Source organism: Choloepus didactylus, chromosome X (assembly GCF_015220235.1).
Source record: "Choloepus didactylus isolate mChoDid1 chromosome X, mChoDid1.pri, whole genome shotgun sequence".
Classification (NCBI taxonomy): Eukaryota; Metazoa; Chordata; class Mammalia; order Pilosa; family Megalonychidae; genus Choloepus; species Choloepus didactylus.
The window spans coordinates 29,885,786-29,913,734 of NC_051334.1; the positions used below are offsets into that span (position 1 = coordinate 29,885,786).

The 27,949-nt window shown below is 36.9% G+C and overlaps 1 protein-coding gene across 4 annotated transcripts in view; it reads left to right on the forward strand.

Annotated features, from left to right (window-relative positions):
* LOC119523529 (glycerol kinase) overlaps window positions 1-27,949 on the forward strand; it is a 74,637-nt gene that overhangs the window by 1,338 nt on the left and 45,350 nt on the right. For 3 of the 4 annotated variants that reach the window (XM_037822332.1, XM_037822334.1, XM_037822333.1), the window contains exons 2-4: window positions 12,463-12,536; window positions 14,902-15,008; window positions 21,187-21,264. In XM_037822332.1, coding sequence (XP_037678260.1) covers window positions 12,463-12,536; window positions 14,902-15,008; window positions 21,187-21,264 — 259 coding nt within the window. The remainder of the gene's footprint in view (window positions 1-12,462; window positions 12,537-14,901; window positions 15,009-21,186; window positions 21,265-27,949) is intronic. The other variant, XM_037822336.1, reaches the window with a different exon arrangement.

The window sequence follows — 27,949 nt, forward strand, 5'->3', positions numbered from 1 at the left end:
ACCCTAGTTCGATTCTTCTTGAATGACTTTCCCTTGTTTGAGCTGCCAAGATATACTTCCATTGTCTCTTGCATTGTTTTATCTTTAGATCACCCAGGGCAAGTTTCACATAAACATTTATAAAGTAATCCTGAATCATAAATTTAAAAGTCTGTCTCATTGGGTTTGATTAATATATAAAATACACAATAAGTATCATCTTACCAAATTAAGAAAGACCATTAAGATGTGAGCTAATAAGCTGTGGGTTGATTTTTAGATTCATATTCAAAAATTGCTAATGCAAGTGCCTGCAGGGGCAGGCAGGTGGGGGGGGAGGGCAGACTGAAGAGCATACCCAGGCTAAGGGGGCAACTAATAGCTACCAAGTAGGGGCTCAGGCCCAGTGTTGCCAGATCTTCAGATTCATTAAGAAAAGCTGGCAGTTTTCAGTGAATTCTCCCAATTCCTAAATGTCGGCAACTAGTTCATAAAGCACCATGGGGTCCAAACCAAACACGGCAGTTGTTCTCAAGTTTACAACCTTTGCTCTGTATAAAAGTGGGTACAATATTTCATGACTTCACAGGCTTTCTCTTTAGGAGCCAGCTTACTGTACTTGTCTTCCCTTTGGCTCTTCAGTGTTGCTGTCCATGTAGCCCAACAATATTTCTTTATCCACTGCAGTTACTCCTGGTTCCTCAGATTCTGTGGCCCAAAAGGTGCCTTGCTACATTGATGGAGAAGGAATTTATCACCTGCATCATTTGTTCAGTGTGTAATATGAACATGAGCCTGTAAGAGTTAGGTTCTGGTTACTGAACTCTATATGGAACTATCTCCAATGAATAGGCTAAGGGGCAAATTCATAAGATTCCCATCCTGCTTATAGAATGATGTATAAATGTTGGTCAATAAAGATGATAATCATTCTTCCCAGAGTTGACTGCTCCTCAAGAAACTTAACTATGAAAGAATGCTTCAAACTTGGGAATGGTTTAGTTTTGTTTTTCCTTTGCTTATAATGAAAGAGGTTGCTAAATCACTCCCTGCAAAATGCAGATAATAGGTTTGCTGAATAAGTGCTTCAATCACAAGGTGATTCCTAGGGATTATTCCAGGCATATTGTTCCACATTGTAACTATGACTCAAAATACTTGCTTACCTGCTCAGGAAAGAATACAGTTGATAAGAACTGTCATAAGGAAATTTATAAGGTTATGGGTATTTAAATAGTTTCCTGATCTTTATTCATTAAATTTGCATTTTTAATTCAACTTTCACAAGACCAATAGCCTCTCCAAGCTTCTCCCTTTTTCTCTGCTAGCAATATTAGCTTTCTCCCATAAGGAGACCCCCAAATTTTTTTATTGTTACTCTTTCATCCAAGGGAAATGTCTCCTCCGCATATTCCCACATAATTCTTGAAATTCTACTCCACCTCCAAATAGTGGCTCAACTGCCATGTCTTACTAGAAGTCCTCCTAAAACTTCTCCCCCATACCTCCATTAATAGCATTCTATCTTGTTTTATAATTGTATGCCTGCTGTATCTGAGATCAGGGACCTCCCTTTTTTATTTTTAAACTTTTTATTTTGGAATAATTTTCAGACTTAACAGGATAGTTGCAAAAATAATGCAAACCCATACAGAGAACTCGAACATGCTCCCACCCACCCCCCAGATACCCAAATCACCAATTTTAACATTTTACCTTGTTCATCTTTACATCACTTAAAATACCTTGGTTAACACAGAAAACAAACGTGTTTTGTTAACCAGGAGCAGTTTATACATGTTTATTGAACAGATTTTATTTCTCTAATAAGTCAACTGAATTTTAACCCTGGTTATCTTTCTTACGTTGTCAAAAAATCTTGAAACTTTCTGACCTAGATATATTTGATTACTTGGCTTTGATTTTGGGTATAGACCTGTAATCTTAGAATATGTCTTTTTCAAGTTGTCAAAAGAATTAATCTTGGAACTCTATGCAAATGCTTTGTATTAAAGGAAAATTCCCAACTTGTCTGATAGGAAAGTGAACTGGGGTTGGCACAGATTACAGAGTAGGAACTTCTTGGAAAGAGAATTAGTGTAACAGGTTTTAAGGAGGGGCCACTTCTTTATAAGACAAAAGTTTCAGCTTAAACAGTCAACTTCCTTCTTCATTTTGGTAACCTAATTTTGTTTCTCTTAAGTTGAAGCCTAAACAAAGGCTTGAAATGTGTTGACTTGAAATGTGTCAAGTACTGTATTGAGAACTTTTTCCTCATTCTCATTTAATCCTTATAACTCTGATGTGTAGGTAGAATTATTAAGCTCCTTTTACACAAATGATTCGACCTGAGGCTGAAGATTGTGCCCAAGACCGCACTATAACTAGTGGAACAAGGATTCAAGTCCAAGTCTGTTGTACTCTGAAGCCTGTCCTCTTAACCACTGCCTTTTGCTCACCAACTTCCTGGAGTACTTTTAATGGGTGATGGGATAATGGGGAAGGCCACATACCCACCTATCAATCTTCAGTTCTGGTTACAGTTACAACTGAATCTTCCCCAAGAAGAACATACTTGCAAATTGGTTTTGCAATATGTAAAAGATGTTGACTTTGAATAAGTCTTGCTGGTTATGATCATTTGACTGATTCAGTGGGTCCTGGGCAGGGCTCAGATGTGTAGTCACAGTGGATAATGGTTGCGTAACCATTTTGTTCCAACAGCCAGCATATATGAAGAATGACTAGAATTGTAGTTCCGTGCTTCTTTTGGCAGGAAACATTGCCTTGACTCTAGTTGTCTCATCATACTTAGAGATCTCCTAAGACTTACGGATGGATTTCCTCTTTCTTTCATTTATTTATTCAACACATGTTTATTAAGCACCCATTATGGGCCAGAAACCAATGAACAGTAAATTCAGTAAATCTAATTTGTCTCATAGCTAGAATGAGGCCGCTCTTGTGATAACTGTAGTTGTGATTCTTTGTCCCCACCCCCACACACACACAATAAATTGCTTGTTTTCTTGCCCATCACATTACACAAATTGGCATGTACACGTTCTCCTCAGAGAGCTGCCACCCTCTCTTGTCCTCTTGTCTCTCAAAGCATTGTTTTTGATTTTGAGCTCCCTGAGGGACACAGCATCTTTTTCTTCCCCAAAGCATAAGACAGCATCTGGCATGTAGTAGGTGCTCATTATATGAATAGGCATCAGCAGAGAGAGGCTAACAGGGCTCAAATATGTTGACTGGAACTCTTGGATTAGAAGAACCATGGATTAGAAGGTTCCTACCTTCTGGGTGAAACTTGGAAGGTCTTGGAAAAAGTTGAATTTGACAACTACAGCTGTATTAGCTATATGTATATGCTATTTAATATAATTTCATTTTTAGAAAAATATGCCATTTGCTGTTTTTCTTCTGTGGCTTGTTGGAAGATGCCTTTATGCCTTTTCTGGTCAAATTTGCAACTGAACATATTTGTAGCTAGTATTTTAGGTCATTCAAATTTATAGGATCATACAAAGTTCTCTAAAGAGGAGTTTAAATTCCTGAATAACGTCTTATCACACAGTGAAGTTGAGTGTGGCATAAAAGGGTAGGCTAATGGGGAAATCACATGGGTAGGGAAATGAGTGTGCATGTTTATGATGGGACGGCTGAATTAATCATAGGATGAGTGAAGCAAGACTACAGGATAGCTACTTAGAAAGGAGAACATCTCACTTCTACATTATGACTGCATTGTTGCACCAAGTTACTTTTTTAATGATTTTTTTTATGAAAACAATTTTCTTTGTTTCTTCAGCTTTTAACTACCCTCCTCCCCCAAATCTGGAATTGAGCCATGATTTAGGCATAGAGATGAATGTAGACCTGGTGACTTCTAACTCTAATTCTACTACTTATAGGTAATAAAAATAAGTAGCGACAGTAGTGGTAACTTCTTTTGGGTGTATACTGTGTTCCTGCACTGTAAATTCTTTTCCTACATTAACTTTCCTTGTGTCTTCAGTTTTTAATTGTACCCCATCACCACCACCACCACCACACACACACACATACACACAAAAAGAAAAACAGGAATTGAGGCACAATTTGGACTTAGAGAAGAATATAGAACTCTTTGTAGAATATAGATGAATATAGAAACCCCCCAGGTCATTTCTAATCCTAAATTCCATCACTTCATTTCTAATCCTAAATTCCATCACTTATCGGTGGTGGAGGTGGTAGTAGTAACCACAGTAGTAGTAGCGGCAGCAAGTTGTGGCAACATCTTTTGGGTTCATACTGTGTGTATGCACTGTGCTAAATACATTTCATAAAGTGTTTTATATAATCCTTTTACAGATGGAAAAGCCAAGGCTCAGGAAAGTTGAAATATGACCAAGGTTACACACCTGGCATGTGCAGGGCTGATTCTTGAGGCCCCCAACTTTGTGTGCATCCAAGGCCTGTGCTGTTTGCCTCTACTCTGCACAAAGCACGAGGCAGATAAGTTTTCTGGTCCACACGAAATTCTGAAATGTGCTCTCTTTCTTTAAGCTTATGATCTAAAATAAACAACTGACTGCTAAGCATCTTCACGTAGGTGCCTGAGCAGCACCTCAAACACCTAATGACTAAAATGAAATTTGACATCTTGTTACCCCTTCTCTGACCAAAGCTACTGCTCCTACCCTATTTCTTTGTAAACACTGCTTAGCCCATTGCCCTAACCTGTAACCTGTCATCCTGGACAGGCCCTCCTTTTCCTTCACTCCTCCTCATCCAATCCGTTGACAAGTCTAATTGTTTATACTTCCTAAAGTAAGTATCTCTCCACATATGTATGCTCTTGACTTCTCTCAATCCCCACTGCTGCTTCCCTCTTCGGGGAGCCCTCTGTGTCTCTCACCTGGGTCCCTGCAGCTGCTGTCCCTGCCTCATCCTGGCCTCCCTCTAATCCATTCTCAGCAGTAGCCTACACTGTACACCCTCCCCCCACCCATTCACTGTCCCAGCCAGGCTCACTTCTATTCAGCCTTCAGTCTTAGTTAGCCCTTCTCTGATCCCCCAAATCTGAGGTAGGTGTCCTTTCTCCTCTTCATAGCACTTGCTGCCCTACATTATAAAACTTTGTATTTGCTGCCACTTGATGGTTGAAAAATCATGCTTAATATTAATATGATTTTGTAGTGGAAAAAGCACTGAATTGGTATTCCGACAACCCTGAATTTAAACCTGTTTGTCAGTATCATCTAATCTCTTGGATCTCATTTTATACAACTGGGAGCATTACCTTAGGGACACAGGTTTCGGTGTTTTGTGTTTTTTTTTTTTTCCTCAGAGCATCATTTTAAACCCTTTTCTGGAAGCTGAAGTCAATACAACTTAAAGTCTAAGGTAGGATATGATCCTGAGGCTCAGCTGGAGCTCCCCACCCACCTTCCCCACCACTGAAAGGTCCTGGAGCTTCAGGGAGCACATTTTTGAAAACAACTCTGCCAAAGAATCTCTAGGATCTTTTCTAGCTCCCGTAAAATCATAATGTCTTAAAATATTCATTTGAATTTATATTCCTAACGATAATATATTCTGTGCTCTTGTGCATCAGAAGTTGTAACTGACCTTTTAAGTTTGGTGAATTTCAACCTTAAAAAGGGGGAAAAAAGATGGGAAGCATCTAATTCTTTTGTTCCTCCATTGCCCTAAAATGATTTTTAAACAAATGACCATGGTAGACATTTTTTTACCCCTCCTCTTCTATTTATTTGAGAAAATGAAAGTCATCAGAGAGGAACTTTCTCATCCAACTGAAAAGTCACAAGCCTACTTGCATTTGTACCCATCTTCTCTGTCTTCCTTCCTAATCCCATGCAAAATGTGTCTTTGCCCCTATCAAAGGGCAAATCCTCCCCTTATGCTATGGATCTCACCCTCTCATGCCTTCTCAAGTATTTTTCCTTGCTCTATCAATTACTTGACTCCTACTGGATCATTGCCTTCTTAAAAATAAATGAGCAAAAACTTCCCTTTATTCTATCATCCCATTTCTTCACTGTTTGCAACAAAACATCTAAAACAAATTGTCTATACTGCAGTATCCATTTCCTCACTTCTTTTTTACTCTTCAATCCACACCAATCTGTCCACACCTCTCCTCTTAAACTGTTGCCAAAGATACTGCTGCCAATGATCCTCATGTTGCCAAATCCAATAAACACATATATATTCATCTCTTTTTACCTTTTAGCTACATTCAATACTTTCATGCTAGGCATTTTGTAAAGCAAACCATACAGCCACTGCCATCTTTAATTGACAATTTTTTTAACTTTATTTTGAAATGCTTTCAACCTTACAGGACAGTTACAAAAGTAATACAAACTCCATACAGAGAACTCCAACATACCCCAATCCCCCCAGATATACCAATTTTAATGTCTCGCCACATTTGTTCTAGCATTCTATCTATTTATCCATCTGTCTCTCTACCTATCTGTCTTTCTATTTATCAATCCATTTTCCATTTTCTGGACACAAGGGTAGGATGTATACATCATGCTCTCTGGACACTTATAATACTGCCATGCACATTTCTTTCTCTTCCTTAATTGCTCTGGCTAGAACTTCCAGTACAATGTTGAATTACAGCAGTGACAGTGGGCATCCTTGTCTTGTTCCTTTTCTTAGAGGAAAAGCTTTCAGTCTTACACCATGGAGTGTAATATTAGCAGTGGGTTTTTCATATATGTCCTTTATCATGTTGAGGATGTTACCTTAGGAGTGCTGGATTCAGTCAGATGTTTTTCTGCATCAAGAAATTGGTATATCTGGGGGGATTGGGGTATGTTGGAGTTCTCTGTATGGGGTTTGTATTACTTTTGTAATACAGACTGGTGTGGATTGACGAGTAAAAAGGAAGTGAGGAAATAGATACTGCAGCTAGGTAGAGAGACAGATGGATAAATAGAATGCTAGAACATATGTGGCGAGACATTAAAATTGGTATATCTGGGGAGATTGGGGTATGTTGGAGTTCTCTGTATGGGGTTTGTATTACTTTTGTAATACAGATTGGTGTGGATTGAAGAGTAAAAAAGAAGTGAGGAAATGGATACTGCAAGTATAAACAACTTGTTTTAGATGTTTTGTTGCAAAGAGTAGTGAAGAAATGGGATTTTTTTTTTCCTTCATTCCGTTAATGTGTATTACATTAATTGATTTTCTTATGTGGAACCACCCTCCCATACCTGGGATAAATCCCAATTAATCATGGTTGTTGGGTTCTGTTTGCTAGTATTTTGTTGAGGATTTTTGCATCTATATTCATAAGGAACATTGGTCTGTAATTTTCTTTTCTTGTGGTATCTTTGTCAGGTTTTGGTATGAAGATGATGTTTACCCCATAGAATGAGTGAGGAAGTGTTCCCTCTTCAATTTTTTGGAAGAGTTTGAGCAGGATTGGTGTTAATTCTTCTTGGAATGTTGGATAAAATTCACCTGGGAAGCCATCTGGTCCTGGGCTTTTCTTTGTTGGGAGGTTTTTGATTACTGATTCAATCTCCTAGTTATTGGTTTGTTGACTTCTTTCCTTATTGATCTTCTGGCTAGATGTTCTATTCGTTATTGAAAGTGGTGTCTTTAAGTCTCCTACTGCTATTATAGAACCTTCTGTTTCTCCCTTCAAAACTGTCAATATTCTCTTCATATATTTTGGGGCTTTGCTGTTAGGTACATGTGTATTTATAATTGTTACATCTTGTTGAATTGACCCCTTTATTCAGTATATAAAGGCCATCTTTTTCCCTCATAACTGTTTATTGTCTATTTTATCTGATATTAGGTACCCCAGCTCTCTTTTGGTTACTACTTGCAAGATGTATTTTTTCCATCCTTTCACTTCCAACCTACTTTGTGTCCTTGAATTAAGGTGAGTCTCTCGTAAACAGCGTTTAATGTCCTGCTTTTTTATCCATTCTTCCAATCTCTGTCTTTTGACTGGAGAGTTCAATACATTTATATTTAAAGTAACTCATGATAATGCAGGACTTCTTCCTTTTTTCTATTTTTCTTTTTGTAAATCATACCTTTTTTGAACCTGAATTCTCCTGTTAATGCCTACTTTCATGTTGATTTTTGTGTGTGTGTGTATTGTACCATTTTGAGTCCCTTCTCATTTCTTTTTGAATATATTTTTCAGGTATTTTCTGTGGTTACCATAGGGTTAAATTTAACATCCTAAATCTATGAAAACTATTTTTTATTTGATACAATGTCAGTAGCATACACATCCACTGTTACTATATTCCTTCATCCCCCCACCTTTTTTTGTACTTGTTACAAATTATATCTTAGCAGAATTGTATGTCCAAAATCATAGATTTATCATTATTTTTTATGCATTTGCAGCTTAGCAAATGTAAGAAATAAGAAGTGAAGTTGCATACCAAAAAAATACTATACAATAGTACTGACATTTATAATTACCTATATGGTTACTTTTACTGGAGGTCTTTATTTCTTTGCTGCTTTGATACACTGTTTAATGTCCTTTCCTTTCAGTCTGAAGAACTCCCTTTAGCACTGCTGGAAGGTAAGGTATAGTGATAATGAACTCTCTCAGTTTTTGTTTATCTGAAAATGCCTTAATCTTGCTCATTTTTGAAAGAAAGTCTTGCCAGACTTGACTGGCAATTATTTTCCTTCAGCACTTTAAATATTTCATCCCACTGCCTTCTTTCTTGCCTGCCTGGTTTCTGAAGAGAAATCAACACTTAAATCATACTGGGATTCCCTTGTCCATAACTTGTTGCTTTTCTCTTGTAGCTTTCAGAACTCTCTCCTTGTCCTTGGCATTCAACAGTTTGATGTCTATGTGTCAGGATGTGATTCCCTTTGAATTTATCCTGTTTGGGATTTGTTGGGCTTTTGAATGTGCATTTCATGTTTTTCATTAAATTTGGGAAGTTTTCTGCCATTATTTCTTTGAATATTCCTTGGGCCCCTTTCTCTTTTCTACTTCCAGGTCTCCCATCATATGTATATAATCTAATACAGAGAGGAAGCAGGTACATAATGCTTTTCAGCCTTTTTTTCCCCTATGAATTTCAGCAAAGAATTGGTACAGTATTAAGGGAGGAGTATTGGTTAACAAGAGGAATTTCTTTTGATATTAGCAAGGATATTACACATTTTTGTATACAACAGGATTACCAAGTGGAGGGAAAAGAAAAATCTGATGTTTCAGGAGAGAAAGGGGAGAATCATGGGGGAAAATTCTTGTATTATACAATAGAGGAGGGAATCTGAGCATATGCGAAATGATTATCCTTAGATCGGATGTTGGGCAGTGCTATTGTTTTTGTTGTTGTTGTTTTACTAGAGAAGCTCTGGGTTTACAAAATCATGCGTAAAATACAGGATTCTCATATACCACCTCACCTGCATGTTCTTTTATTCTTTTTTCTTTCTGTGCCTTAGCTTGAATCATCTTGTCTCAGGTCACTGATTCTTTCTGCTCCCACCCCAAATCTACTGTTGAAACTGTCTAGGGAATTTTTCATTTCAGTTACTCTGTTCTTTCAACTTGAGTATTTCTGTTTAGTTCCTATTGACAATCTCAAAGAGATTCCCATATTGCTCATTCATTGTTTTCCTCATATCCTTTAGCTCTTTCTCTGTGCTTTCTTTTATCTACTTGAGTGTATTTTGAATCTTTTTAAAAGTCTTTATTCAGTAAGTCCAAAGTCTGGTCCTATTCATTCTTTTTTTTTTAATGCGGTTTCATTGAGATATATTCACATACAATACAAACCATTGGTCCTATTCATTCTTCCTCTCACTCCTCCCTGGATGCTGACAATATTCCACTAGATTTCTGGAGTTTCAAAATAGTTAATTCAGTTTCTACCAGTTCACTAGTTGTTTTGGTGGAGGGGCTGATTCCTGGAGCTTCCTACTACCCCATCTTCCCACAATCACTCAGATCCTACCACTTTAAGTTGCCTTTTTCTTGATTTGGCACTCACCCTGTAACTGCAGTCCTTTAACTGTTTCTTGGAGTTTTGAGAAAGATGTTTCTGCCACTTCTACTCATTGTTCAAAGCTTCTGTTGCAGGGCAGAGTCCTGAAGCATCTCACTCCACCATCTTGATTGGGGCTGGCTGACAATGATTTTTGAAATATACTTGAAAAGAATAGACTAGTATTTTTGTTCCTGGTTGTGTTCTCATGTAAAGTAAGTTAACCTCCCGCCTGTAGAGTCTTGTGGAAATCATTAACCTTATTTGTACATTTGTCCATCTGCAAACAGATGGAAAGCCAAGAGGTTCATTATGATTCTTCACATGAACCTAGATATGTGAGAAGAACTACTGTAAAGCCTCACTGTCAATATGGTAGGCACTAGCTCTGTGTGGCTACTGATGACTTGAAATGTGGCTAGTCCAAATTGAGATGAAGTATAAGTGTAAAAAAAAATACCAGATTTCAAAGATTTAGTGACAAAATATAATATATCTCATAATTTTTCATATTGGTCACATGTTGATATGATAATATTCTAGACATATTGGGTTAAATATAATGTTATTAAAATTAATTTCTCTGGTTTCTTTTTATAAGAAAACGTCATATGTGGTTCACATTTGTGGCTTGCATTATATTAATATAGGATAATGCTGCTCTAGAAAGTTGTAGATTCCAGAAATATTAACTCTAAAAAAACGCCCCACAAATTTGGAAGTGGTGCACAGGATCAAATCCTAAACACTTCAAGGTGGCATCAATCTTCTAAGATTCAGAGGGTCAAAGAAGAAGGGGGGTGGGGTCCATGCTTCATCCTGTTTTGTCTAAATGCTGTGTGATTAGATTGTGCTAGTGAAACATACTGAAGATCTAATGGAATATAGAAATTACTAAAATTCTTCCCTTTTCTGTGGCACTTGTCTGTTTTGACCTATAAATCCATTTTTAGCACTGAGGGTCCTGGAGATAGCCTGGTTAAAACTAGGTGATGGAAGAGGGATACCACCCCATCCACAGCCTCATTGGTCTATGATTGAGGTAGTTATGAATCCAGCCAGCAGAAAGGAGCACCTTGTTTCTTAACCCTGGAGTTGAATTTGAGAGTAGATCCCTGAGACAGCTGTGATATGAGTAACATAATGCTACTGATTTCCTATTAAGAGTTTTACTGTCACATAACAGTTTGTCATTTTATTTGGTAATTTTTCTCCTCATAGGTGTCTGATATATGATGTTTCAGACATTTAACAAATATTTATTGAGCATCGTCTCTGTGGCAGGCACTATTCTAGTCCCTAGGGATACATCAGCGAATGACTAAAACAGGACAAAGTCCCTGATCTGATGGAGCCAACTTCCTAGAAACATACCCTAATGCTAAGCTGTAAATTACTGGGCTATTACGTAGGGTTCTGCCAAGTGCCTTTCATTTATGATGTGTCAAGTTAATCTTTGACTCTAAAAATATTTTATCTCCTCAAAGGACTTGAATGTGCCTTTTTTGCTTTCATTATGATGTTTATCATTCCCTCCAGGAAAGGAGAGGTGGGGGGGAGGGCAACTCACAGTGTTCTCTTTTCTTAGCCTGCATTGAGCAGGTAAATTTTCTCCCACAGGAAATCTAGGCATCCAATTACTTTCTTAACTAAATGGAAGTGACTTTACTGTTGCAATTCCAGTGATTTGGGAAGTTAATTTTAATTAAAATATGGATTCTTACTCTCAAAGAGTAAGTACTTTGGTGCTCAAAGGTGGAAAACAGAATATATATGGAAAAAAGTTTGCTAAGTTTTAAAAAATGTTATTAGTATTAAAATTATGGAGGATCATACAGTACTTAGCTTTCATCCATTTGTTTTAATGTTTTATATGAAGGGTCAAAAACTCATGACAAATGTGTCACAGAGAGCAATCAGCTGGTTAGCCAGGGTACACTTCTCCCAGCTGCTGATAAGGCTCTGTTTACTTCTGCCTATAAGCTAGTCACTACTGCACTTCCCTTCAAAGGAACTGACTCAGTAAACTTCCTTGTCTGAGCATCTACAGATGTCTCTACATCACAGATAGTGAGGAATGGAGCCTTAGGCCATCGCTGTCAGCATTTTGCTAAATCTTTTATTCTTGGTTTTCCTATTCCCTAAAATAAATCAGCTCTATTAATTGGTTAATCCATTAATTTTCCTGCATCTGGAGCCTTTTTGTTTGTTTGTTTTTAGGGAATAAGGAATTGCCTCTTAATTTGGTTTAATATTCATTAAGTTTCTGTTTATCTAAAGGGAAGTTTTATTTTTGAAACTACCTTATAACTTTTATGATTTTGTCTGAAGAGAAAGTAGAACATTCTGTGTGACATTTCATCTGATTGGACGTTTCTATCAGTGAATAACTTCAGTTGCTGAATAATTTTAAACATTTTTCATATCTACCTGCATTTTCACCCTAATATTGCAATATATTTTTCAGGTTTTTAATTCAAAAACAGCCGAGCTACTTAGTCATCATCAAGTGGAAATAAAACAAGAGTTCCCAAAAGAAGGGTATGTTTCCTAATTTGATATGTAAAGACACATCACGTTTATTACCTCATCTCACCCCACCTACCCTGTGGATTTGTAAAATAAACTTGGCAAAACACCCTACCCAGAAGACTTGAGGAATAGGTATTAGGCAAGAAAGGAAGCAATAACTTAAGCTGAGTAAAATCCTGTGGGTAATTGATGGCTTCAGAATTCAGTGGAAATAAAAAGGAAGAGATTACAAAATAAAGCAAAGATTATTAAATATCAGGAATTCTACATTAACTTTAAAGTCATTTAATTCTCTATCCCCATCATTGCCACAATGCTGCTTTGCTGATTTGAGTTGTTGTTTTTTTTGTTTTGTTTTCTTTAATAAAGATGTCTTTTTTAAAAAGATTCACATAGCTTATCATTTAATACTAAAAATCATCTTTTGGGGGAATATTGTTCGTATGTAGTAATTTTGATTAACTGTAATGTTAAGTATATTATTTAAAATCTAATAATGTTTATGTTATAACCTTTTTGAAAAACTGTCAGTTTCTTATAAAATTAAACATATATGCAGCATTTCACTCCTAGGAATTTATCCAAGAGAAATGAAAGCATGTGTTCGTTGAAAGACTTACCCACAAATGTTCGTTGAAAGACTTACCCACAAATGTTTTACAGAAGTTTCATTCATAACAGCCAAAAACTTAGAACAATCCAAACATCTCATCAATAGAATGGATAACAATGGAATACTTACTACTCAGCAACGATCAGAACTTCTGATACACGCAACAAGGATGAATCTCATTGACTTTATGAAGAGTGAAAAAAGCCAGACACAAAGGAGTCTATACTATATGGTTCCACTTATCTGAAATGCAAGAATAGTCTAAACTAATCTAGAATGATAGAAATCAGAAAAGTGCTTGCCTGTGGGATGTGTGATTGAGTTGAAATGGGCACGAAGGAACTTTCTGGGGTGATGGAAATATTCTTGTCCTGGGTGTTAGGTTGATGGGTGTATACATTTATCAAAACTCAACAAATTATGCACTTCAGATCTCTGCTTTTCACTGTAAAGTTCACCTCAATTTAAAAAAAAAAAAAAAAGATGTCTTACCAAATTTTAGAAAAATTTAGAAGAAACTAAGTTTCTTTACATGAAAAATGCTCCCCTTTGTTCCTGTGTTTAATAATAAAAGCTACTGTTACGTGGCTGCATTAGAATGCCTGCCAAAGGCCTGAATCCAATGCAATTTGGAGAGAGGATACTTGGGTCTTGGAAGGATGAAAATTTTGGGAAGGGGATTGGGTTTTTGGAAAAGAGAACTTTGAGGCAGAACCCAAAGTTCAGGAAAGTGAAGCATTTAGCCGGGTCTGAGGAAAGCAGAAAAGAAAGGCATTTGAAATTCCCTTGCTACTTCCAGATCCTAGGGTAGGATTATTTTAGTTTGTGTAATTCCTACTTTGGGGCTTCCTCAGCCATTTGTTTCTCCCAGGTTTCTCTTCCTTATCATTTATTATTAGCTTTTCATCCTTCTGAGGCCTGGTTCCTTACCATTATTGCAGTGGATTGGGTCTGAAAACTTAGATCAATCCTTTGTCTACATGAAATATTTCTTGGAAAGAGTTTTAAATTATTTTCTCTTAATTCCAACAAAATATTTTTGGAAAAAAGTTAAAAAGATATATTACTTATTTGACTTTTCAGAATTCCTTTTGCTTCTCTATACACACACACACACACACAAACAGGCATATATGTGTATATATATTTCCCAAGAGTAATATATATACATATATAATTATATATTAATTACCCAAGAATTGTATGCATATTTCAGTCTACTTAGAAATAACTAGTGAAACATGTAGTTAATCAAAATACAGCAAACCCACAGGATGTACAGTTGAGGAACTAACTTCTTATTGGACTTGAAAAAATGATTTTAAAATAGGAAGAATATATGTTATCTGTGGTCTGCTATTAGTGGCCATCTTTAAAATGAGCAATTAGTGTCTGAGGAATGATAAAAATGTAAGGGAAACAGGCTTTTCTTTAAATCATTTCTTTAGAATGTCAGATATATTTTGCTTAGTCAAACTTTATGAGCCAAAAAATATTTTAATCTTTTCCGTGGTCTAATGAAACATTGACTTTTGGTGGCAAGTGTATCTGTCCAATCAATTAAAAAAAAAAACATGCATATCCCCTTAAATTTTTATTGTTCACAAAATTTTTTTTTCACAAAGTTTTGAGTAAATTTAAACTGATTTCCTTTAAAATTTATGCACCAGTCACACCCTCATAAGTGAACATTTCTAGAGAAATAAATTACATTTGTATCACTTTCTTGTAGACTAACCAAATACATTCTTTTGTTCAAAGATGGGTGGAACAAGACCCTAAGGAAATTCTGCAGTCTGTCTATGAGTGTATAGAGAAAACGTGTGAGAAACTTGGACAGCTCAATATTGATATTTCCAACATAAAAGGTATTTTTAATAGAATATTTTACTCACATGGTATGATTATCTCAATCAGAGCTATAATAATTACAATGAAAGAAAAACTGTTTCTACAGTATATCATTCATTAATTCATTGCATAATTGAGTGCCTCTGAAGTGCCAAGAATTTCTGTGAGAACTGGGCATATAACAATAAACAGACTAAGTCCCTATTCTTGTGGAGGTGAGACAAACCGTAAGAGGAGACAAATGCAAGCTAATTTCAGACAGTGCTAAGTGCCATGTAGAACATCAAACCAAGTGATGTGGTGGATTGTGCCTAGAAAGGCTTACTCACTTTAGATTGGACAGCCAGGGAAGGCCTTTCAGAGGAGATGGCACTTTTGCTGTGCTCTGAAAGGCCAAAAGGGGCCAGCTATGTACATATCTGGGGGAAGATTGAGGAAATGAAAGCAGCATGTGCAGGTATCCTGAGGTGTGAATAATCTTGACACATTTCTGGGTCAGAAAGAAGGTCCATGTGTCAAAAGCCAAAAAAAAAAAAAAGGAATTGGAGGATGGGGCAGGTAGATAGGAGGTTTCAGTAGGAGCTGAAATCAGGGAAGTAGGTAAGGTCTTGGCAGTGATAGGAGTTTGGGTGTTATTCTGAGCATCACAGGGAGCCATTGGAAAGTTTTAAGTAAGGGGGCAAGGAGTGACAGGATCTAACTTGCAGTCTAAAGACATCTACCTGGCTGTCATGTGGAAAATGGACTATACCGGCATAAGTGTGGACACAGAGAGACCAGTAAGGAGGCTGCTGGAAGAGTTCTGAGAGTCGGTGGGGGGGGGGGGGGGGTGACTTGATCAAGAGTGGTAGCAGTGGATTTGGGAGAAAAGGTCAGGCCTTGCTGATGAATTGGATGTCAGGGTAGTGGAGAGAGTAGTGGGATGGGGGAAGGAGATGAGTAAAAGATGATGCTTGGGGTTTTTGCTGGAGCTCCCAGATAGATGGGGGTGCCTTTTACTGAGAAGAGGAAGACTGGATTACAGAACAAGTTGGCACAGGGACAGGGGGAGAGCTGGAGTGGTGGGCTTTCTAGGAATCAAAACACTTCACTTGTAAAATCTCTCTTAAATAATTGCTTGAGAGTTAGATTATTACAGACTTCTCTGTAAATTCCTGGTATTTTAGAATATCTATCGAATTTTGACTTTGCATCATGTGTTCAATGAGAAAAAATAAATCAGGCATTCAAGATTGATGTAATAAGTGTAAAGGCTGAAAGCATAATGTAGTGATTGCTGTCTCTTTAGAGTTTAAATTTTTCACCATCCAAGGGGCTTTCTTTTCCTTAAATATTTTCACTAAAGATAGGGGGAGCCATCGGGTGGTTGTGGTAGTGTGGTAGTCTCAGGGTAACCTTGGCCCTGAGACTTACCAGAGCTCCTGAGTGAGAACCTTGACTTTTCTTTTCAGTCTTTCCCTCTTTGCATAAATAATAAATAAAAACTCACTTTAAAAGACTAAGCATAAACAGATTCATTCATTCAGCAAACCCATAGAGTGCTTTACTCTATGTGTGCTATGGATTCAAAGGATCAAAAATATTCATGCAGCTAATGATCATGTGCAGGAAATGGAAGTCAATCCAATAACCACAAATGGAAACCTGTAATAATAATATAATTATTTCTATTATTACAGACTTTTAAAAGAAATAAACATGGACAATTTGATATTTTATTAACAATTCTTAACGTTATGCACATTAATCCTACCCTCATTTTATGCCTATACCTAAGTGGAAGTGCTTCAAACTTCTTTTACAATTACATTTATCAAGCTTTAGAAGAGTTGTATGTCATAGTGATTGTTGGTCATTCTCTTGAGCTGGTCTCATAGTCTAAACTGTGCAAACAAATAACAGGCATCCAGTAGCACACTTGGTTGTCAAAATATTCACTACCTAAGATATCAGTAATTGAGGCGACTTAAAACCATGTTCAGAATGTGGATTCCAAGGTGATTTGCCCTGGCTTTGACGTTGGTCTACCTCCCTTCCAGGTAAGGTGGTTCTGCGACATGTTGGCCTTGTGTACCCACTTGGGTGCCATTCCTTTTTCTCTTGTTTCTGTGGTATATGTGAGAGTGACACACAGCTCCTGCCTAGGTATCTTGTCCTCCACTGCACTAATTCATCTGTAAGGACACCAAATGCACAGCTCTCTTCTCTACACTCTTCTATGTCTTGCCCAGTGTTAAACCCATACCTGAACCAGAGTGACCCAGCACGTCTTCTCAAGAACTACAAGCCTATGGCCAAGGAAGAGAACATCCCCCAAGCCTCTCCATACTAAGCCGTTTGTGCTAAAAACAAACAAATAAACATTTATTCCCATGTAGTTTATCAAGCTTTCCCTTGCCTATGTAGAACTCTAGGTCACAGAATATTAAAACTGTAAAGACTTCCTTCAACAAGACCAGCTGCCTCTAGCTACAAATGAGGGAGAGGGACTTATTGCAGGTCACATTTAGTAGTGGATAACATTAAAGCATAGTGCCCCAGGCTCTCTTAATCTAGTGCTCTTTTTTAAGCCACACTGAGTATGATCACACAAACCACTTCAATTTTGATTTCCAGTCTGGTGAGTAAATTAAATTAGCTTGCCATAGATTTCCAACTGAAGATCAATGTCATTTATAGTCTTACCTAAGAATCATTAACACAGTTCATCACATCTGGTTGTATTTCTTTTGCAAATTCCAGTGTCATTGGCTTTAGTTGTCCTTAGAAAGTTTGATTTTGGGTCACTATGAACAATGCCTCCAAAATCAAAGTTCACTCCACAGCTGAACAGCACACATTAACCAGAGACAAGTAAATAGGCTGCTTCTTTCTTCCTTGACTCTGTTTGCCTATCATTGGACTTAAAGAACTACAAAGTGTAAAGAATTACAATGCCAGGTACTCCTATTCATGAACAGTCTACAAGCTGAGAGCATAAAGTTCTCAGTGATTAGATTCTTTTGTATCTAACACATTATTACATTGTTAGAGAAAAGGGACAAATCCCCTCATCCATTCCTCTACTGCCATCCCTACCCAACATCCCCTCTCAGACCCACCCTTTCAGGGGTCTTGTTTGCATACTAATTAAGGCACCTCATTTCCCACCATAACTTCCCAGCACAGACTGCATCTAACTTGCCTCCAACAAAACTTACAGAGACTTTTCTTAAAAAGCTTGATACCACCTCCCACAGTGTGCTTTTAGTAGCCACAGAGCCTTCTTCTGGGGCTCTTACTGTTTTTCTATAGGTTTTTAGTTTTTTTTCCAAAAATTTGTTCCAATTATAAATTATGATTTTATTTTTTAAAATGGATGCATGTCATCCATAATTCTACTATGCAAAAATATTGTAATTCCAAATTTTTTGTTCTAAGAATATTTTCTTAACTGTGGTTATAATTTTTCGTTTTTAAGCAGAATTTAACCAGACATTTTGAATATAGCTTTTAACTTGTTTAATTTTACTAATGACACTCAGTGTAGAGAAAAACACCACCTGAGAAAAGAACATATAGGCAAATTGTAACCCTGCGAGATACAAGAATAATAAATTGGGTTTTATATATACTGATGGTTATAATATCTGTATCTAAAAGCCCCTGAGGCCAAGAAATGTATACTTTATGCATGTAACTTTCATATGCTCCTAATGTATGCAGATGAACTTGGGTGGAGAATTGCAAAATCTGCGTGTGCTATTCTGAGAAAGAGGGAATTCGAATTGGGAACTATTAAAAAAGGCACAGATGCTGGGATTAGTCATGAGAAAAGTTCTTCTTTAAAAAAAAAGTAGAGGATTTTAGGGTGACAATGACAAGAAGTTGGAACACTGAAAAAGTTCAGAGACATTGTGAAAGGTCTCTGTGCCCTGGGGAAAAACGAGTAATAAAGATGTGTTTGTGGCTGGAAGAAAATCCATGGAAGGTATTTCACTGGACTTCACAAAAAAATCAATTTTACTTGGAACCAAGGAATAGAATTAAGGTAGAGGGGAAAGGAGTGTTCAAGGAGGAACCTCTTTCTTCAGTGACCAAAGAATCAGATAGAAATAGCTCTAGAATAGATTCTGACTTCAAGTTAAGAGTGAGCCAATGAGGAGAGATAGCATGAGGGAGATAGAATACTGACTGGAGGATTGCGGCTAAGGGCAAAGCCAGTTTGTTTATGGGAAAATTAATGTAGTGGAGAGGAATAGGATATATTAGTTGACACTGAATTCATTGAGATCCCACATTGTCAAGTTGCCACCAAAAGAAGTGCCACATTCACAATACTCCACTTTAGCAACCCGTTCCCAAGGTCCCACTGAGGTCTTTGTCATCTGCTATGCCCTCAGTGCTGCTGGGAAATTCCTTTGAGTTCTGCTTAGCTCAGTCCCACTCACTACAACTGTCACTCCACTCTCAATAATAGTGATTACAATGGCAGCATTAGATAACATTGAGTTCTTACTATGTTCCAGGCACTGTTTTAATATGTAATTAACTCGGATTCCTCACTTTAACCCTGTAAGGAGAGAACTATTATATCCATTTTACAGAAGTCAAAACTGAGACCCAGGGTCATGCTGCTAGGAGGTAGAAGAATTGGAATTTGAACCCCAGCAGTCTGGCTTCAGAGCCTGAGCACTAGTTGATAGTGCTCCAAACTTTCGATCCTACTTTTGCTTGGCCTTGTTTCAGCAGATAACCTTGCCTGCTACTTCACAGAGAAAGTTGTGGTTTTGAGGGCCTCAGTTTCTCAGCTTCCTGTTCCTTAATATCTGCATTGCCTGCTCCCTTTCCTTTTCTTTTCATCGCAAGGGAAGCAACAGCCTTCTCCTTGGCTCTTCTTGCACCTTTGTTAATTCCACCCCCTCCTGTCACTAAAAGGATCAGGACTTGTTCCTTTGATTTCCCCCCATCTCACCCCCCATTCTCCTTTCTATTCATTTATTCCTCCAAACACTTGTCTTCCATTAAAAAAAAAAAAAAACACTCTTTACCCTAGGCCTATTAAGTTTCTTCAGAGTAGAATCTCAATCCTCTTTGTACCTCTAGCAAAGTATTAAAATAAGTAAATCTGCATTGGATAAATATTTAGAACAAGGAAGGTGATGGTCCCCCTCAACTCTGCGGGTCTGAACATTCCTAGAGTATTGTATTTTATTCTGGGCAGTACACTGTGAATGATATGCACAGATAGTTGCATGCTCATAGGAGAAATGGTGAAGGGACTTTAAACATGTCATATGGAGGCAGAGGCATTGAAGGAAATTGGATTGTTTAGCATAGACGGGGAAGAAAAGACTTCAGGGACCAAATGGTTGTCTCGACGTTTGGAATCTCAGATTCTGGGACAAGCTCGATGCCTTAGCCCAGTGCCTTCTACCTGAGTTGCATAAATACCAATGCTCAGATTCTGCCCCAGGTCAGTTTGTGCCAGGACATGGGCATTAGTATTTTTTTAAAAGCTTCACAGAATAACCATGTCTGAGAACCTCTGAATTAGCTGAATGAAGCTGAATTTGAATAAGGTGAGTAGGGATAGTACTTATTATAACATTGTAATGATAGCACTTGAGTTATGTATAGGTCAGTATAATGTAAATGCCATTGCATATTGTATTTTTACCTGGTTCAGATGGCTAGTGACATTATTAAAATATATGGATAAAACTGAGTTTCTAACCAACCATGATATGAGTTTGCTCAGCATAAGGGATTTTATCTGTGGCTATTTTCTTAAAATGCATGAACACATGCATGCACACACACACATACATAGGAGGAGAGAATTCCTGTAGCAATTAGTAGGTAAATGTATGAGGTGATCATTGGTCTGCTCAGAATAATAAATCGGATATTATAAATTTGGAAAGTTATTGGATTCCTTTTGTAAGACAACCTGAGAACCTTTCATTTGGGTTTTGATCTGGGTCCATGTCATTGTGTGCTAGTGTAGAAGCAGGAGGAATCTGTAGAAATAAAAAGAACTATTTGACATTGGGTGCTCACCTTTCCCTGGGCCACTTAAAGAAAATAAATACCTCTACAGATGTTCCAAAAGTTTTTCAAATTGTTATGTTTGTTTGTGCCTATAAAAAAAGAGAACTATTCTCCAGAAATAATTTTCAACTTGTTTTAATTTTCTGCTCCTTCTGTTTAAAGCTATTGGTGTCAGCAATCAGAGGGAAACCACTGTCGTCTGGGACAAGTTAACTGGAGAGCCTCTTTACAATGCTGTGGGTAAGCTGTCATGCTTGTATGTCAAATGCTGGTCCTTTCTCCACTTGCAAATGTGATACTAAAATGTCTTATTTTTAAAAAGCATGCTGTCATGTTTCCCACAATCTGATGGGATGAGCAGAAGAATTCCTTAGGAAATTAGTTGTGATTATATATCATTTTCAGATCATATTTGTTCACATTATGAATTAACTCCTGTGCTTTCTCCTTTTCCTGATTATTTGTGTTATACAAATGGGTGAATGTTACCAGAATTGTTTTATAATCCCTGTTGTTTCTGACATCTGAAACAGATCTCATATCTTCCTCCCCCCCCCAAATTAAAACTATAAAGGTTCATAGTCATTTAAAAAGTACTTGTGTACTCGTTCTTCCCATCTAGGAGTCTGAATAGACTCTTCTGAGGTTATGAGAACAAAATCTCAATTTTAGCTGCTTTTACTGCAAATTTGGCTATTTCAGCAAGGGTTAAAAAAAACTCCATCTCAAACATACCACTTTTGGTTATCTTATTTTAGCATCATTTTTAGCACGGTTGAGCACTGAATGACACTACCACTTGCTAAAGGGAAAATTGTGTTCTAAATCTACCAATCACAAAAAGGCTTCATTCTTTCAGAAATAGAAACAGCATAGCACAGTTGTTTTTTTTTTTTGTCAATGAAATACCAGGGTGTGGAGTGGGAAATGGAGCCAGAAATTGTTAGAGATGGGATGATTTGTAGAGTGACCTATTTTTTCTTTATTTTACAGTTACTTTAGTAACATAGTTACTTTAGTAATGATTAGAGGTAAGTGATATTAAAGCAGAAAATATACTGAAGAGGTACATTGTAAGTAACATGAATTCTTTGGAAATAATCTTTATAAAAATTAAATTTTTTAACTGTGTCATAAGAAAGCACTTATGTCATTTGTATTTTGTGATAAAGAAACTAAATGCTCATAACATCTCAAAGAATTGCAACCAAAGATCCTATTACAGGAAAATAATTTTTAATTTAATTAAATTTTTAAAAAATTTTAAATTAAAATTTAAGTATATCTAGAGAGTATCCACATTATTACCTTATGCAATCAAAGATGAATTTTCCAACACTTAACTATTGATCAGATGTTTACATTTCTGGTAATTCCTTTTCCTTTTATAACTACTGCTATATTATTGTGATTTTCCTGAATATCATTCCAAATAGATTCATTAGGAATATTTTGATCATACTTATATGTTTTAAACAGAAGACTTTCAGGAGAATTTTACCTAATATGAACCTACTTCCTCAATTATTAAATGTTTTAAAGGTTCATAAGTGATTTGGGACATTATTTAATCACATTCTTGATATTTATGAAGGGTTGAAATTTAATAGACAAACCTTTGTTTACAAAAGTACACCTTTTAAATCTTTATTTTGTTCTCATTCTCATGAACCAGTTTGTTCTGAATGTAAGTAAGGCAGACTAATACAATTTTAGTGACTAGTACTTAGGAAAGTATTATTTGACAGATCAATGTTAGCTAACTTTAACTAGTTAGGGTTTTACTTTTTTTCCCCCCTGTAAAAGTAAGGACCCATCCAGGGGAACCAGAAAGTACCTGTTAAACTCTAAACTTTGGACTTTGAATTATCATATTAAAATAACACAGCTAGGTTAGTTGAAGTTATGTTTAAAGAAGAATAAGTAAATATTTTACCAGAAAAAACATTCTTTCTGTGATGTGCTTCTTTACTCATTTCCTTTTCTTCTACCTCTATCCCTATGCACCCCTCCTCCATTCTATGTGCTTTGGTGTATTCATTTAAACAATATGTATGGATATGAAGAACTTTTTTTCTATATATTTTTAATGTAGTTTTATTGAGATATATTCACACACCATACAAACCATCCAAAGTGTACAGTCACTGGCTCACAGTATCATCACATAGTTGTGCATACACCCCTATGATCAATTTTAGAATGTTTTCATTACTCCAGAAAAGAAGTAAAAATAAAAAAGGAAACCCATATATATTTTGGTGCCATGATGAGTGCTATGAAGGGTACAAATTATATTGGCTGTTTTGTAAGTACTTTATAATCCGGTTTGGAAAGAGAACTAATGCAAAATTAGGAAATAGTTGATAAATTATGTGCTGCTAAATTCGTACGCATCACTATGGATTTTGAATTTTTGGCAATACCCTTCATGGGGGAGGTCGATCTTCATTTGGGCCTTAAAGAATGTGTTGGATTGTATTAGGGAAAGGGAGAATTGAGGACTAGTGTGAAGAAGCTGTGGAGATGAAAATGAGTACACATATTTTGCTAAACAAAGAGATTGATCAGATCCAAGTATAGAATGAATTATTTTTATGGATGTAGGAGTGATAATAATGCTCAATAAATGCCAGCTGCTTATATTAGTCAGGTTTTCTAGGGAAACAAAACTGAGAATATATATATATTATATAATGCAAATATTACAAGATTTTGAAAATAGGAATAGTCTCATGCAACCGTGGGGATGGGCAAGTCCACATTCCATAGGGCAGGCTGCAAGCTGGAACACCGATGAAGGTTTTTGTTGAATTCCCCAGGAGAAGCTGGCTAGCTGATATGAGATGGAAATTCTCTCTTCTTACTGCTGAAATCATTACTTCTTGTAAGGCCTTCAACTGGTTGGACGAGACTTCTCATTGTTGAAGGTAGTCTCCTCAGCTGATTGTAGATGTAGTCAGCCATAGATGCAATCAACTTACTGATGATTTAAATCTACAAAATATCCTCACAGTAACGATCAGGCCAGTGCTTATTTGACCAAACAACTGGACACCATAATCTGACCAAGTTGACACATGAACTTAACCATCTCAGTCTATCCCTTCTCAACTTGGCACCCATACACATCTCCTTAAGCCATACATTATCTATAAATAAAAAACAATTAACAGTCATATTTTCTCCTAGATCTCAACTGTCCTGCATACAAACATGCTAGCTTTTCCCAGAATAGGGTGCAAGTCCTTGGGTAATATCCACTTTTAAACTTGATATCCTATAACTTAAATACTGTGACATGATGTTAATACAACTTATGTCTTATAAAGGGATAAGATAGGGAAGAAAACAAAGATTTGCTTTATGCATATATACAAACATACTCATAACAAGACAAGGAAGAAATATTCATAGCCATTACGGTCCTCATTTCTGTAACTGGTCACATGGTATAGCTCATTTATAACTACTGTCTTCCACTACCCCAGTCTATGTTCCCTTTACCCTCAACAAACACCTCAGCTGGCTGTGGTTCTTTGCCTGGTGGGGTGACCCAAATCTTCATTCCTGAAGTTTCTGGGCTATTAGTAGTCTGGCCAGGATTGAGTTGTTGCAGTTTTCCATTGACATTACTCACAGGTCATGGTAGTACTGACGCCCTAAGGGATTTCCTGTATTCCAGGAAAACCCTTCTTTACCTCTATTTTGTAGTAGCAGTCCTATTTCCCCTTGATAATCAGGATCAATCATCTCAGCAAGTACAGTAATTCCCTTCTTTGCCTGTTGATTCAGAGGCATGAGGATCCCAAAGTGACCAATTCAATCAAATCATTGTGTCTCCCAATGGAAGCCCTCCTCCTTTTAGAACTAAGACCTGTAAACCAGCAGAACTTAAGATTGCAGGGACAAGAAGCAAACATTTTTCTAGTGGATTACTAAGGGTAATAGTAAGTGGTGCCATTCCCATTTTCACCCCTTGATTCCTGGACCCAGGACTCCTGGCTATGGAAGAAACAACACCATAGAGTGGACACTGATTTAGAGCATATTTAGCCTCCTGGAGAACATTGCCCCAGCCCTTCAAGGTATTATCACCCAGTTGGTGCCATAATTGAGTCTTCAAAAGGCTATTCCACCATTCTATTAATCAAGTGGCTTCAAGATGATGGGGAACATGGTAAGACCAGTGAATTCCATGACCATGTGCAAACCATTTCTCAATTTCTGTTAGAAAGGCCACCAGAAATAAACAGAAATTGAGTAAAAAGCTTTTGCCAGATTAATCCCAGGTAACAGGTTGTGTTGATTTGCTCAAGTAACAGTATCACATCTGAAAAAGCAGCTGTAATTGCAGTCCCCACATGATTAAGTTTATGATAATCCACTGTCATCCTTCAAGATCCATCTGTTTTCTGCAGAGGCCAAATAGGAGAGTTGAATGGGGATGTGGTGGGTATCACCATCTCTGCATAACTTTAAGTCCTTGAAGGTGGCACTAATCTCTGGAATCTCCCCAGGAATGCAGTATTACCATTTTGCTGGGTAGAAGCAGTTCTAGTGGCTTCCACTTGGCCTACCATAGTAACCCTCACTCCACAAGTCAGGGAGCCAATGTGGGGGTTCTGCCAGTTGCAATTCCAATTATGCTTTCCAGAACTGGGTAAATAACCACAGAATGGGTCCAGGTCCCATTGTGAAATGGACCTGAGCTAAAACTCCATTGAACACCTGACCTCCATAAGCCCCTACTCTGATTGGTGGACCACATTGACGTTTTGAGTCTCCTGGAATTAATGTCACTTCCGAGCCAGTGTCTAATAAACCTTGCAATGTCTGATCATTTTCTTTTCCCCAATGCTCATAACCTGGCCAAGTTGAAACATGAACTTAACCAGCACACCACCATTAATCTATTCTAGGGATTGTGCTGAACCACTTTATTTAATCTCAACAACCCTGTTTTATGGACTCCAACAAGGGAAGATGGAGCTGTTACCATTACAATAGTATAAATAGAGCTGAGACTAGGCAAAAAAACCGTCACATAAGTATAAAAGAGCTGAGACTAGGCTAGAATAACCATCACAATGTTAAGTATGAACAAGGCTGAGACTAGTTCAGTCTACTGTTTCAGTAATTTCAGGTATTGACTTTTAGCTATTCTGCAATATACTAAAATTTAGAAAAACATCGATATAATGATTCAGTAATCAATCGTTTGTTAAATCTTAATTCCTCCCTTTGGTTTTTGTTCATTCCTCGATATTGAAGGATATCTGGGCATAACTTCATGCTGAAAAGGGGCACCGACATTATGGGGTAATGGACTGAAACTGGTTGTTCATGGAGAGACTGGTGTCTCTGGGTTTCATGGCTTAACTGGATTAGGAACAATCCAGAGGCTTTAAGTCTGAAAAATAATAAGTAAATTTAATTTAAATTTAGGTAATTTAAATAAAAGGAGTAGAAGGATTATGATTAGGTGATTTATAACTATGTTACATTGGGGAAATAGCTTTTTAGGTAGAACCTGGGGTGTTCCTTAGCATTTTCAGGAATAGTGCTAGCAATATCTGGCTGCGACCTACAGAAGAGTAACCTCTGGAATGACTATTTGGAATCTCTTAGCCATTGAAACTTTGTTTTCTCCCTTCTCATCACGAATCCATTGCTAATTCCATGGTGTCAAGGAGGTGGAAGCTATGTCCCACAATGTCTGGGAAAATTACCCCTGGAAGTCATGTCTCACATAGGGGGGAAGGTAGTGAGTTTATTTGTAGAGTTTGCCTTAGAGAGAGGTCACATTTGAGCAACATGGAGATTTTAGGGGGTTACTACTCTTAAGCATTACATCATTACAGAAATAAGTTTTATATATGCAAGCCTCAAGACTGAGGACTTGGCTTATTAGCATATTTCCTTTTATTAAGCAGAGCTCATATATTTTAGATTCTCTCTGTTATTAGTTTAAATGGGGATAATTTGTGTTTTTCAAAAGGGAGTAGATCTTTGATTTAGGCTTTGCAAAGTTCTTTGATTACAGTTTTAATAATCTATCACTATTGCTTGAGAGAATCATAGGAAGTCCCCAGGTGGGGGAGTTTAATGGTTGCATACTTTCTTTCCCCAGTCCCTCAAGGGACCTTGCAAATACTTTTTGATTTTATGCCCCACACACTGAAATACATTAGGGGATTACATCAACCTTTACAGAATACTAAGATTTCATTTCCTATTCTAGGTTTCATGTCAAATAAAGCTGAATTAAGTTGTTCAAATAAACTGACCAAACAGGTTAAGTCAGATAGTGTGCTAAAGAAAATTTAAATTTTTGGACAAAATAAATCTTTCTTTCTTGGTCTCATAGAAATAAAAAAATTTTAAATACAGTTACTATCACCCTTTACCCTGCATTTGAATTCACTTTAGTTCTAAACTAGATCAGCCCCATTCACTTCTTTAGTTGAAGTCTGATTCTTTAGCTTTTTAAATTTAGAAATAACAGTTAAAGCTCGGGAATAAAAGTGACTGCTGTAAGAGCTTACTATCTAGGCCCTAATTTTCTTATAAGCATTTTCTAAATGAAGCTATTTCCAGAAATAAAAACATTTGACAACTGACTTATATTGGGGTCATTAACCACATAGCAGAAGTTTTTGTCCTGCTCACCTTTATACATTTACCAGGGTTGTGTTAATTAACAAGTAGAACATAATTTATATACTTGCCTTGTTTCTCTCTTTTTTTTTCCACAAAGCTTTTTGAGTCTTATTTTTCCCTCGAGTTTCATCTTAATCTGCATGTATTCTAAAACTAACAGGGTCTAGAACTGTTCCAAGCAGACATTAGACAAGCACAGAGGATTGAAAGTTCCTATTTAAAAACTGGAAACTGCAGTGAGAAATTAAGAAGTCACATACAT